Below are 13,214 nucleotides of genomic sequence, written 5' to 3' on the forward strand. Positions count from 1 at the left end.
TTTCTTCTCTGATTATTATATTTCCATCATACTTCAGACATCCCCGTAGTTTACCCTAGAGCTCACTGTTTCTAATATTTACTATTATTTCTAATATATTCCTACTCTGATTCTCTTTTTGCTTCCTTTCCTCTGTTTTGTCTTTGAGACAGGGCCTTAGTGTGTAGTTTGGGCTACTTCAAACTTACAAACTTTGTTCCTCATCTCTCTCCTCTGCTTGAACTGAGATTGTAGCTATTACTTTTCTTTACTGACCTAAAATCAAGTTAGTCACTAAAATCACTCTGTTAGCCTTCTCTTTGGCTTATGCTGACCAATCTAAGAATTTCTAATCACTTTTAAAACTAAAAGTCTTTTAAAAGACATTTTGATAATAAGTCTTTAATATAGTCTTTATGATAATTTATTTAGCCTCTTCATTAATCTTTCAAATAATGGAACTGTCACGTGCTTATCCTTGCATGTTCTCAATCTTTACAAAATTTTATAAAGTTAGGTGTAGTTAGACTGAAAATTTTAAAAGTATAATAGATGACTTAAAAATCTGAGTGGAGATTTTGCTAATATTTATCCTAGTAGAATTTACATACTTAAAGTAAGAGACAAGTCTTTTGGTTTAAAGTTGCCAAATTACATGTTCTATTCTTTGGTTTTTTAATTAGGCAAGCCAAACTTGAGATGGATCAGTACAAAGAGGAGCTGTCTAAAATGGAAAAAGAAATAATTCATTTGAAGCGAGATGGGGAAAATAAATCCATGCAGCTTTCTCAGTTAGATATGGTTTTAGATCAAACAAGAACAGAACTAGAAAAGACAACAAATTCAGGTAATCAACTAGTTAGCTGAATTTAACTTAAATACAATACTTGTGTGTGTGTGTGTGTATCTATATCTATCTATCTATCTATCTATCTATCTATCTATCTATCTATCTATCTATATATGGTGGTTTGAATAAGAATGGCCTCTCTAGGCCTATACATTTGAATCCTTTGTCATCAGGGAGTGGCACTACTTGTGAAGGATTATGGGCTGTGGCCTTATTGGCATAGGTATGGCCTTGTTTGGGGAAGTATGGTACTAGGGGTGGGCTTTAAAGTTTCAAAAGCCCAAGCCAGGTCCAGTTTAGCTTTCTTCTCCTGTCATTTTTGGATCAGGATGTAGGTCTCAGTTGCTACTCCATTTTCTGCTTGCATGCCATCATAGTCCCTACCACAGTGACAGTGGACTAAACTTTTAAAAGTGTAAGCAAGCCCTCAATGAAAGAAATATTTTCTTTCTTTTTCTCTAAGAAAAATATTTCTTTTTGTTTTATGTGCATTAATGTTTTGACCGAATGCATGTCTGTGTGAGAGTGACAGGTCACCTGGAACTGGAGTTGCAGACAGTTGTGAGCCACCATATGAGTGCTGGGAATTGAACCTCTGACAGAGCAGCCAGTACTCTCAACTGCTGAGCCATCATCTCTTCAACCCAAATGTTTCTTTAAGAGTTGCCTTGCAGGGCAGTGGTGGTGCACGCCTTTAATCCTAGCACTTGGGAGGCAGAGGCAGGCAGATTTCCGAGTTCGGGGCCATCCTGGTTTATAGAGTGAATTCCAGGACAGCCAGGGCTACACAGAGAAACCCTGTCTCAAAAAAACAAAAGTTGCCTTAGTCTAGGTGTCTCTTAATAGTAATAGAAGACTGACTAAGACATATTTAAGTGGAACAAAATGAACAGTTGTAATGGGGCTACAAGGGACAGTGTTCAGTATTTTGCCTCTTCTAGATAAATAAAAGTAGATATCCTTATTTATAAGGTTATCAGATTGGGTGTTTTGTTTTGTTTTGTTTTGTTTTTTGTCTTTTTAGAGTCTCATGAATCCCAGGCTGGCACCAGAACTATACAGAACTATATATGTAGTGAAGAACAATGAACTTCTGATCCTCCTGCTTCCCACCTCTCTAGTGCTAAGGTTAATTAATATACAGGTACCAACATGTCCAGTTTATCAGTACTGGAGAGTACGTCCAGGCCCTTGTGAGTGTTGGGAAGTATTCTTCAAACTGAGAGTTTCGTAGATTCTAGCCCACAGGTTGAATATTCTTGTGTGTGGATGCATACATATGTGTATGGTTTATTTACATGCTCATGTGATTATGTGCATTTTGGTCTATGTGCATGTGGAGGACAGAGTTTGAAGTTGAGTATATTCCTGGACTGCTGTTCATCTTATTTTTTAAGACAGGGTTTCTAACTAATTGGCAGGGCAATGAACTCCAGCAATCTGTCTGTCTACACCAGTACTTAATAGGGTTACAAATACAGTCTTATGTATGTATGTTTGGTAAGTAAACTTGGGTCCTTATGATCAAACAACTGATTTAATAACTGAAACATCTGCCCTGCCCCCTGAATATTATTAATTATACTTACTTATAAGTTCTTAATAAAAATGCTTACATATATTTTTTAATGATTTTATCTTCTTAATAGTGAAGGAATTAGAAAGGTTACAACACCACACAGAAACTGAACTAACAGAAACCACGCAGAAACGGGAAGCTCTCGAAAACGAATTACAGAATGCTCATGGAGAATTGAAAAGTACCTTAAGACAACTACAGGAATTGAGAGATGTACTACAAAAGGCTCAGTTATCATTAGAGGAAAAATACACTACAATAAAGGATCTCACTGCTGAACTGAGGTGAGTCAAATAATAAGAAAAGATACCATGTCGGGCAGTGGTGGCACATGCCTTTAATCCCAGCTCTTGGGAGACAGAGGCAGGTGGATTTCTGAGTTCGAGGCCAGCCTGGTTTACAGAGTGGGTTCCAGGACAGCCAAGGTTACACAGAAAAACCCTGTCTTGAAAAACAGAAAAAAAGAAGAAGAAGAAGAAGAAGAAAAGATACCACAATTATACATATTTCTCTGATTATTTTTTTCCATTCATTTTTTTATTAGATATTTTCTTCATTTACATTTCAAATGCTATCCCCAAAGCCCCCTACACCCTTCCCCCGCCCTGCTCCCCATCCCACCCACCTCTGTTTCCTGGCCCTGGCATTCCCCTGTACTGGGGCATATAATCTTCACAATACCAAGGGCCTCTCCTTCCACTGATGGCCGACTAGGCCATCCTCTGCTACATATGCAACTAGAGACACAGCTCTGGGGGGGGGGGGGGTACTGGTTAGTTCATATTGTTGTTCCTCCAATAGGGTTGTAGACATCTTTAGCTCCTTGGGTACTTTCTCTAGCTCCTTCGTTAGGGGCCCTGTGTTCCATCCAATAGATGACTGAGCATCAACTTCTGTATTTGCCAGGCACTGGCATAGCCTCACAAACGACAGCTATATCAGGGTCCTGTCAGCAAAATCTTTCTGGCATATGCAATAGTGTCTGGGTTTGGTAGTTGAATATGGGATGGATCACCAGGTGGGGCAGTCTCTGGATGGTCCTTCCTTCAATCTCAGCTCTGAACTTTGTCTTTGTAACTGCTTCCATGGATATTTTTGGTTTTCCTTCTTTTTTTTTTTTTTTTTTTTTTTGAGACAGGGTTTCTCTGTATCACAAGGCTGTCCTGGAACTCACTCTGTAGACCAGGCTGGCCTCAAACTCAGAAATCCACCTGCCTCTGCCTCCCAAGTGCTGGGATCAATGGCGTGCGCCACCACGCCCGGCTAGTTTTCCTTCTTCTTGAGTTTCATGTGTTTTGCAAATTGTATCTTGGATATTCTAAGTTTCTGGGCTAATATCCATTTATTAGTGAGTGCATATCATGTGTGTTCTTTTGTGACTGGTTACCTCACTCAGGATGATACCCTCCAGATACATCCATTTGCCTAGGAATTTCATAAATTCATTCTTTTTAATAGCTGAGTAGTACTCCATTGTGTAAATGTACCACATTTTCTGTATCCATTTCTCTGTTGAGGGACATCTGGGTTCTTTCCAACTTCTGGCTATTTTAAATAAGGCTGCTATGAACATAGTGGAGCATGTGTCCTTATTACAAGTTGGAACATCTTCTGGATATATGCCCAGGAGAGGTATTGCTGGATCCTCCGGTAGTACTATGTCCAATTTTCTGAGGAACCACCAGACTGATTTCCAGAGTGGTTGTACAAGCTTGCAATCCCACCAGCAATGGAGGAGTGATCCTCTTTCTCCACATCCTTGCCAGCATCTGCTGTCACCTGAATTTTTGATCTTAGCCATTCTGACTGGTGTGAGATGGAATCTCAGGGTTATTTTGATTTGCATTTCCCTGATGACTAAGGATGCTGAACATTTTTTCAGGTGCTTCTCAGCCATTCGGTATTCCTCAGTTGAGAATTCTTTGTTTAGCTCTGTACCCCATTTTTAATAGGGTTATTTGATTTTCTGGCGTCCAATCCTATTCTTTTTTTTATCCAGTTTATTAGCAGATCTAGTCAACCTGATTTCTAAAATATATTATAAAATTCATTGACTTTATATTACCACTATGCACAGACCGTTATTGTTTCTTTCATAGTGTTTAGCTAGGCCTTCCTAATGGACTCCTTATATGTTCTTATTTTATTACTAATCCATTTTCCATAGAATTTATGTTTCTGATTATAAATGTAGATCATGTTGATTTTTAATGGCTTCCTAAAGCATCCCCAGTAAAATCTTAATTCCTTTGGACATGAAACATGAAGATACAACTTCATTACTAAATAGATTTGTTCTTACCAAACAAACAAAACAAAACAAAAAAAACCCCAAAAACAAAAACCAGAAAATACCAAGTATTAGGAAGTATGTAGAGAAATAAAATTCCCATTTATTGCTGTTAGAAAAACAAAGTAATGATAGCCACTGTGGGAAATAATTGTAATTTCTTGATAACTTAGCAAGAAATTAATAATTTTCCTGGTCATATATCTAAAAGCATTGAGAATGGTCCTTTGAACAAGAATTATACACCAGTGTTTATAGCACCTCTCTACAATAGCCAAAAATGTGGTAATATGTCACCATTGACGAATGGGTAAAGAAAATATGGTGTATCCATGCAAGGGGTATTGTTTAGCCAGAAAAGCAATAAAATAGTGATAACCCAGGCTACAAAGTAGATGAACCGTAAAAACATCATGCTAAGTCAGAGAAGCCAAGCACTTGGGGCATAATTTTGTTTATATGAACAGTTTCTGGAACTGATAAGTCTAATAGCAAAGGTTGGTACTTGCCAGGAACTAAGGGAAGGGATAACAGAAAAATAATCCCTGAAGGATATGGGATTTACCTGTGTAAAACAGTATTGGAAACAGATAATGGTGATGCTACATAACACGGTAAATGTAATTAATTCAGTTGAATTATGCACCTTAAATTGTCCAAAAGGATAATATTTTATGTGTTTAACCACAGACTGCAGTTTTTTAAAACTCCAGGCCTCTAGAATACCAACCCTGTATGATCAGGTTTCTGTTTTCCTGGCCTCATTTCATACTGTTCTTGCTCTGTTTTGTTTTGAGGGGTGTGTGTGTGTGTGTGTGTGTGTGTGTGTGTGTGTGTGTGTGTGTGAGATGTGTATGTATGTATTATCCTATATAGTGAGAGCACATGGTCTGTGTGGTCAGAGAGTGATGTTGCTGTCTTCCTCAGTTTCTCTGTACTTTATATGTTAAGATAAAACCTCCATAGCCCTAACCCTTAGTAAACCAGCCAAATTGTTCCAGGGAACCCATCTCTGTGTGAGTTAACTTTCGTTGTCAGGCATTTTCTTTATACATCATTCCTTTGGTTTAAATACTTTCAATCGGAATTAACTACACGCGTTCTTTTGCTTTTAATTATGGGAAACAATAACAATAAAGAAGTTATAGTTTCATATTATCTACTTTGACCTTTTTCTTTTGACAAACTTTAGAGAATGTAAGATGGAGATTGAAGACAAAAAACAAGAACTTATTGAAATGGATCAGGCACTTAAGGAGAGAAATTGGGAGCTAAAGCAAAGAGCAGCTCAGGTTGTTTTTCCCTAATTATATTTGTACAAATTTTCTACTATGGGATAATCATGAAGGGTTTTAAAAATTGCCATTTTTTTCTGGATATAAATATGTAAGATTAGAAATACAACTTTTTTTTATTTTTAGACAAATTGCTGTTTGACCTGTTTGGCCATGAGTTTATACTCTTGCCTCAGATTCCAAATGATGGGACTATAGATGCTTGGCTGAAAGACTTTTTTGTCTTTCTGGAAATTACATAGGGAGGTAAATTCTTTATGATTAAACTACAACTCAGCTCAGCCAGTACCTTTTGAGAGTAAGGGTTCACCTGCAGCCCTTTATATTATTTATTGTATATCAAAAGAACATGGGATGGAACACATTATTGTGAGCTAAATGTTGGAGGAATGAGGCATTATTTAGCAGTTTTTATTCTAATATAAATTGACACCTGAATCCTTTTATTTTACTTTACATCTTAAGTTTCTATAGCATATATGTAACATATGGAAATTCAAGTCCCTACTTGAAAAATACTTCATTTGGAATAAACTTATCACTTATTGATTTCTGTAGTGAATGTATATTCTAACCACACAAGTGTTTGTATTACAATAAAATTGAGCAACCAGCTTGATACTACTTTTGTACTTAGGTTACACATTTGGATATGACTATTCGTGAACACAGAGGAGAAATGGAGCAAAAAATAATCAAATTAGAGGGTACCTTGGAAAAATCAGAACTAGAACTTAAAGAATGCAACAAACAGGTAATTATTTTAAAATTTTGTATTTTATATTGTTTAAAAACTAATACTATGTCCACATACACCACATGCAGTGTTTTTGTTGTTTATGGTGATGCATGTTGCTGTGCTACCCACGTTGGCCCTGAATTCCTGTGTGAGGGATCCTCCCGTCTCTCCTCACGAGTTTCTAGCTGTGCGTGGCTAGTATGCATGGCTGTGGTGTGTTTATAGAATGCACGTGATGGAAACATTACATACTTTTATTCATCTTATACATTCTACTTAATACTTGCTTTCTCCTCAATGTTATTTTGATTGTAATTTCTTATATCAATGTATCTAATAGACTTATCACACTATGTGTATGTTTGAATAGTTATAAAATATTTCTGGGAGGATTTAAAAATATTTATAGAACCTAGTTGTCTAAAAAAATCATGTGGGAAAGAAACTTTGTGTTCTCTATATTTTTTTATCTTATATATATTTTACCTTTAAAATTATAAGTTGTGTTTTACATTTGTTTACTGTACTTGATGTATAAATAGTAATTGAAACAGTTACAGATGGGAAGAACTATCAGAGGCTTGTTCACAAAATAAGCCAAGAGATGCCAATAAAAAAGAGAATGGTGGTTGTAGCCCACTATTCTTATAATCTTTAAATGCAGTTGGAGTATTTGATTCCTGACTGTGACAAGTCGGCCCTGGAAAGAAACAGCTATGGCTAGATGCCATCTGTAGAGGAGGGCTATCATTTGAACTGAGGTACTCTGGGCCTGAAAACAAGGAACAAGCTAGCCTCTAGGTGGAAACAGCTGCCTTAGGTAACATGAACGGGAAGAGGCTAAGACATGGGGATGCTGAGAAGCTTAGGTGGCTCGAGGCTTGGACTCTGAGTACTTTTTTTCCTGCTTTCTGTAGTGAGGTGCAGACTTCAACACTTAGGGTAACTGAAGAGAGTGATAGCTCCATGCCTGCAGTTAGCAGTTGGCTCTAAGTCTAGGGACTGCATTTTTGCCATGTTTTTCTACTAGTAGGACCTGAAGTTCAGGTCCCATGGGTGCACTCACAATTTCCAGAGAATCCTTCCTCCTGGGGGTATTTAGTGTTGAGCAGGGTTTGAAACTTGGATTAGTCAAACGCTTTCAGAAAAAGTAGTAGCCATTCCACTACAAAGAGGGAAGTCTTTGGAGTCTGTGAACCTGCCTGGTCTACAAGCTGTGAAACTAAATGGAGCCAGAAGTGATTTTTGGTATATAAAAAGAGGAAATCCATAGAATAAATGAAGCCTTATTGTATAACTGACCCCTGGTCCCAAGAATCAGCTTCAATAGTACAAAAATAAGAGATTGAAACTTGAACTGACTAACTTCCCACCTGGTAGACTTCAATACCAAAGGACCAAAAGGAAACTATTCCAATACTTGTATTTTATTTAACTAAAAATGCTTTTCTGGCCTGGGTGTGGTGGTGCACGCCTTTGATCACAGCACTTGGGAGGCAAGGGGCAGGTGGATCTCTGTAAATTCAAGATTAGCCAGGTCTACAGAGTGAGTCCAAGACAGGCCGAGGCTCTAAAAGCATAAAACAGCTTTTCTACACCTCCCTTTTCTGTGCCTGTGTTCCCTCCCCTTTCTTTCTTTTTTTCGTTTTTTTGTTTTTCGAGACAGGGTTTCTCTGTATAGCCCTGGCTATTCTGGAACTCACTCTGTAGACCAGGCTGGCCTTGAACTCAGAAATCCGCCTGCCTCTGCCTCCGGAGTGCTGGGACTAAAGGCGTGCGCCACCACGCCCGCACCCCCCCCTTCTTAAATTATACTTTTAACATTATGTTTATCTTATTGTAAAAAAAAAAAAAACAGCTCATGCAGTTTTGATTTTCACATTAGAGTATCCTCTAATCTAATTTTGTTTACATTTTTGCTATATGATTAGAATTTTTATCTCTTGCTCTTCTCATTCGGTTTCTACTATTTTTTCCTTTTAAGATAGCTTTTTTTCAGCTGGGCGGTGGTGGCTCACGCCTTTAATCCCAGCACTTGGGAGGCAGAAGCAGGCAGATTTCTGAGTTCAAGGCCAGCCTGGTCTACAAAGTGAGTTCCAGGACAGCCAGGGCTACACAGAGAAACCCTGTCTTGAGAAGATCAAAAAAAAAAAAAAAAAAAAGCTTTTTTCTTTTCTCCCTGTTCCTCTTCCTTTCCTTCATTTAGCTTAGTTTTATTTCTATCTTTGCTCACTTTTTAACTTCAGAGCTTACTCTACATGATTTTTGCCCTTTTTAAAAATTATTATTCCATGGTCATCAGTAGGAAAATGGATGGAAATTGTTAGGTAAAGGGAAATAAGCTACAGACAGAAAAGCAAGTATTGCTTGTTTACTCTATGGAAGGAATCGTTTCAAACAGGAATTATGACACTAGAGAAATGGCTCAGTGGATAAGTACTGGCTGTTCTTGTAGAGGACCCAGATTTGGTTCTCAGCACCCACATGGTGACTTACAACCATTCTTAATACCAGTTTCAGAAGATCTGAGCTTTGTGGGCAGTCAAATACTCATACATATAAAGTAAATCTAAAGACAAGGTTTAGACTAGAAAATAGCCAAACTAGAGTGACAAGGATATTGAGAGAAGGTAATTCAGAGTGGATATGAATTAGCAAAGTACAAGACTGATTCTATTAAAATGACACATGGACCTGTTACTTACTATGCTAACTAAAGGAAGAATTGTGATTTAGATTTTCATCTTTCAGTGGATTTTAAGTGTGCATAAAATATATAATCATCTTAAGTATAATTTGTATACTTATAAATTATGCTTGCCTTAAAAAATACCTCTTTTTGTTTTTTTGAGACAGTATTTCTCTGTGTCCTTGGCTGTTGTGGAATTTACTTGGCAAACCACATACATCTATTTTACTCTGCTTCCCAGGTGCTGGGATTAAAGGTGTGCACCGTCACACCCAGCAAAAAAGTACAGTTTAAACTAGACATTTAGTTTTATTTTATGTGAGTGGGTGTTTTGCTTGCATATATGTTTGTGCATCATGCATCCTCGAGAGGCCAGAAGAGGGCACCAAATCCCCTGCATCTGGAGTTACATACATTTGTGAGATGCCACACAGGTGCTGGGAACTGAACCCAAGTCCCTGGCAAAAGCTATAAGTACTTTAACCACTAAGCCCTCTCTTTAGCCCCATAAAAATACATATTTTTCTATTTTAATTTTAGCTTTTTGTTGTTGTTGTTATTTTTGTGACAAGGTCTTACTGTATAGTTTAATCTGGCTTTGAGCTTCTTACCCCTCTGCCTCAACCTCTAAAATGCTGGGATTATAGCTATGCTCTGCCTACTTTTATATATTTTAGACGTAAGTGTTTAAAATTTAATTTAGAACACAACTATGAGTAAATTATATTTTCTTAGTTGTGTTAATAATGGTCATCTGTTTGAAATTCAGGTAGAAAGTTTAAATGAAAAGTTGCAAAATGCCAAAGAACAGCTTCGAGAAAAGGAGTTTATAATGCTCCAAAATGAACAGGAGATATCACAACTGAAAAAGGAAATCGAAAGAACACAACAAAGGATGAAAGAAATGGAAAGTGTAAGTAAAGTATTTTCCCCATAAGGGAAAAGTAATGCCATGAATATGCTGTAAACACCTTGGTTTTAAAATTCAGAAACTGTGCTCTAAGTTTTTAAAAACTAATTATTTGTGTCAGATGCTATTAATTCTTTTGACATTTAAAAATTTTTGATTATTCTGGTTTTGATATGGGCAAGGACATAATAAATCCACAGTATATGCTTTTGTATCAGTTAAATACTAATTCATCATAAATATGCTCTGCAGTAGAATTGAGATACAGAACTAACAAGTTAAAGGAACTTGAGGAACTTCACCCAGAAGATGAAAAAGGATAACAGTATTATTTCAACTAAGTGCATTGTGTTGCCAGAGGAACATAGTGCTTTGATGACTTTATATTAATTTCATGTATATTGATTGTTGAATCTATTCAATACCCTGGTCTTTTTAAAATGTGAACTTGTTTCTGTGAGCTTGAAAGACCTCCGAAGGGAGACCCTCACTCAAGTCTCAGGATAATAGCAGACCCCCAAGAACTCACGAGAAACCAAACTTGATGCAAACCACATGAGGCTTTATCCGGGGAAAGCCAGAGCTCTGGGGACGACTCGTATCCCACACAGGGGTAGAGGAGTCGATCTAGAGGGGAAAGGGGTCCCAGTTTTTATAGGCCCTCAGGGGGGAAAGGAGAAGGGGGGAAGTAGGGGATTTCCTGATCTAAACAATATCTATTCTCAAGAAATGGGTATGGGAGGGGTACAAGGAAAGAGTCTGGTGCAGGTGCAGCAACTCCGGATTGGCCCCGGCTGTGGTTGCTGGGGAGATTTTCCGACTCTATCCCAGCAACCAATATCACAAACACCTGGCAATGGGCTCATCAGTGGGCACACACATGGGTTCAAGGAACCATCAGTACATTGACAGACACACGGGTTCAAGGAGTGGCCAGAGCATTGTGCACCTCTATTTTTCTAAACCAGCGAAGCTAGTTCTGCTAACAATGAAATCTATTTTGCCAATTTCAGGGCTTCTGTGACCTTTTACATTCTGTCAGGATCTTTCAAGCTCTAATAGACATAACTTTTTCATTGGCAAAAACTCAATTGTTGTAATTCCACAGTAATTATTGGATTTGATTGATTATGTCTCTCCCTATAGAATTTAGTGTGGACACTTTGTCTCCTTTTTCATTTACGTTTTCTGCACACTCAGAGCTGTCTATTATCATATAGTAAGCATAAATTAGCTTTTATTGATTGAGTTAATTATAAACATAACTCAAGCAGAGTCTATAAGAGCAAGTTTGGAAAATAGTGATGTGGAAATGATTAATGCCCCTATCATGTGGGTTCCCTAACAGTGAATGCCTAAAAGTGTTTGCAAAGGTAATTATATTCATTTATATCCTGGGCCTCCATGACCTGCCTTTTTTACCTTTTGTCCTTGAAGTCAAATGCTATTCCTCTACCCTGCCTTTTTGTACTGAATTAGAACTGACCTTGTGCCAGGCAGTGGTGGCCCACACCTTTAATCCCAGCACTTGGGAGGCAGAGGCAGGTGGATTTCTGAGTTTGAGGCCAGCCTGGTCTACAGAGTGAGTTCCAGGACAGCCAGGGCTATACAGAGAAACCCTGTCTTGAAAAAACCACCACCACCACCAACAACCCCCCCCCCAAAAAAAAAAACCAAAATGGACCTTGTATTTTTTTCTTCTTAGAAGCATTACAAGTTTATTATCCAAAAGGTTTTTAGCTAGTATTTTGAGTTTCTTAATGAATTCCTGTTTCATATTTATCATATGTATCTCATCTGAAGATAATTTATAGACTATTTTTAAATAAGTTTTACAGTGTAGAATTTTCTACCTCTGTCAAATTAAAACTCACAAAATTGCTTCTGCTTTTTTTTTAATATTCCAGATTTTAGATTTCCAGATAAGAAATTCTTAACCTGTCCTTTACTAGGAATTTAAATCGCTAATTTAATAATAATAATTCAGAGGGAATAATAGCGGAGTGACAAGTTTCACCTTCATAGAGAATTCACAACCCAGCTGTGTAGATTAATAGTGAATTTTAATGCCAATATTTATCTGCCCACCTGCCTGTCTGCCTGTCTATCTACCAACCATCTGTCTGTCTGTCTTTCTATCATCTATCTATCTATCATTTGTCTGTCTATCTATCAATCATCTGTCTATTCATCTATCATCTGTCTATCTATATCATCTATTATTTGTCTGTCTATCTACATCTGTCTGTCTATCATCTATCTATTATCTGTCTATCTTAGGACTATGTATGCATGTATGTAAAGCCTGAAAACAAGCTTGGTTGTTATTTCTCAAGAGGTCATTTCTCAGGATTCTCAAGAATCCACCTATTGGGTTTTGTTGTTGTTTTGCTTTGTTTCTTGACAATTTCTTACATAGACCAGACTAGTTTTGAACTACCTTTGTAGTAAAAGATGACCTTAAAACTCTCTTCCTGACTCTTCCTTCCCCCAAATCCTGGGATTGTGTTGTGTACATGCTTGTTTTAATGTGGTACTGAGGAGAGAACCCAGATTTGTGGGAATGCTAAGTCATGCAGAATATTTCAGTAAGAGTTTCTAAGCTGGGAGTTGTAACATCTCCCCCTCCCCCTCCCCCTCCCTCTGTATTGGGGTATTCTTTGTATTTTTTTTAATGTCTTTAATTTAAAATCTCATATTTTGTACTGACAGACAACACATGTCAATTTGGAATAGTCACAGTTTAAGAAGAGACCTGAAAGCCACCTAAAAATTTCAAGTATCCTGAGTGAAAGATGTTGGTTATTTATCTACCCATACATATTAAATTGCTGTTGTTCCTTATGCTCAATATACCATAGATTAAAGAAACATGGTTGCCAA

The 13,214-nt window shown here is 37.4% G+C and overlaps 1 protein-coding gene across 1 annotated transcript in view; it reads left to right on the forward strand.

The window, feature by feature from the left end:
* Ccdc18 (coiled-coil domain containing 18) overlaps positions 1-13,214 on the forward strand; it is a 105,451-nt gene that overhangs the window by 67,367 nt on the left and 24,870 nt on the right. Inside the window, exons 20-24 of the mRNA XM_085836987.1 lie at positions 663-826; positions 2,479-2,692; positions 5,891-5,990; positions 6,631-6,747; positions 10,191-10,334. Of these exons, the coding sequence (XP_085693113.1) occupies positions 663-826; positions 2,479-2,692; positions 5,891-5,990; positions 6,631-6,747; positions 10,191-10,334 (739 nt within the window). The remainder of the gene's footprint in view (positions 1-662; positions 827-2,478; positions 2,693-5,890; positions 5,991-6,630; positions 6,748-10,190; positions 10,335-13,214) is intronic.

Source organism: Mus caroli, unplaced genomic scaffold (assembly GCF_978045245.1).
Source record: "Mus caroli unplaced genomic scaffold, Mus_caroli_1 scaffold_4, whole genome shotgun sequence".
Taxonomy (NCBI): Eukaryota; Metazoa; Chordata; class Mammalia; order Rodentia; family Muridae; genus Mus; species Mus caroli.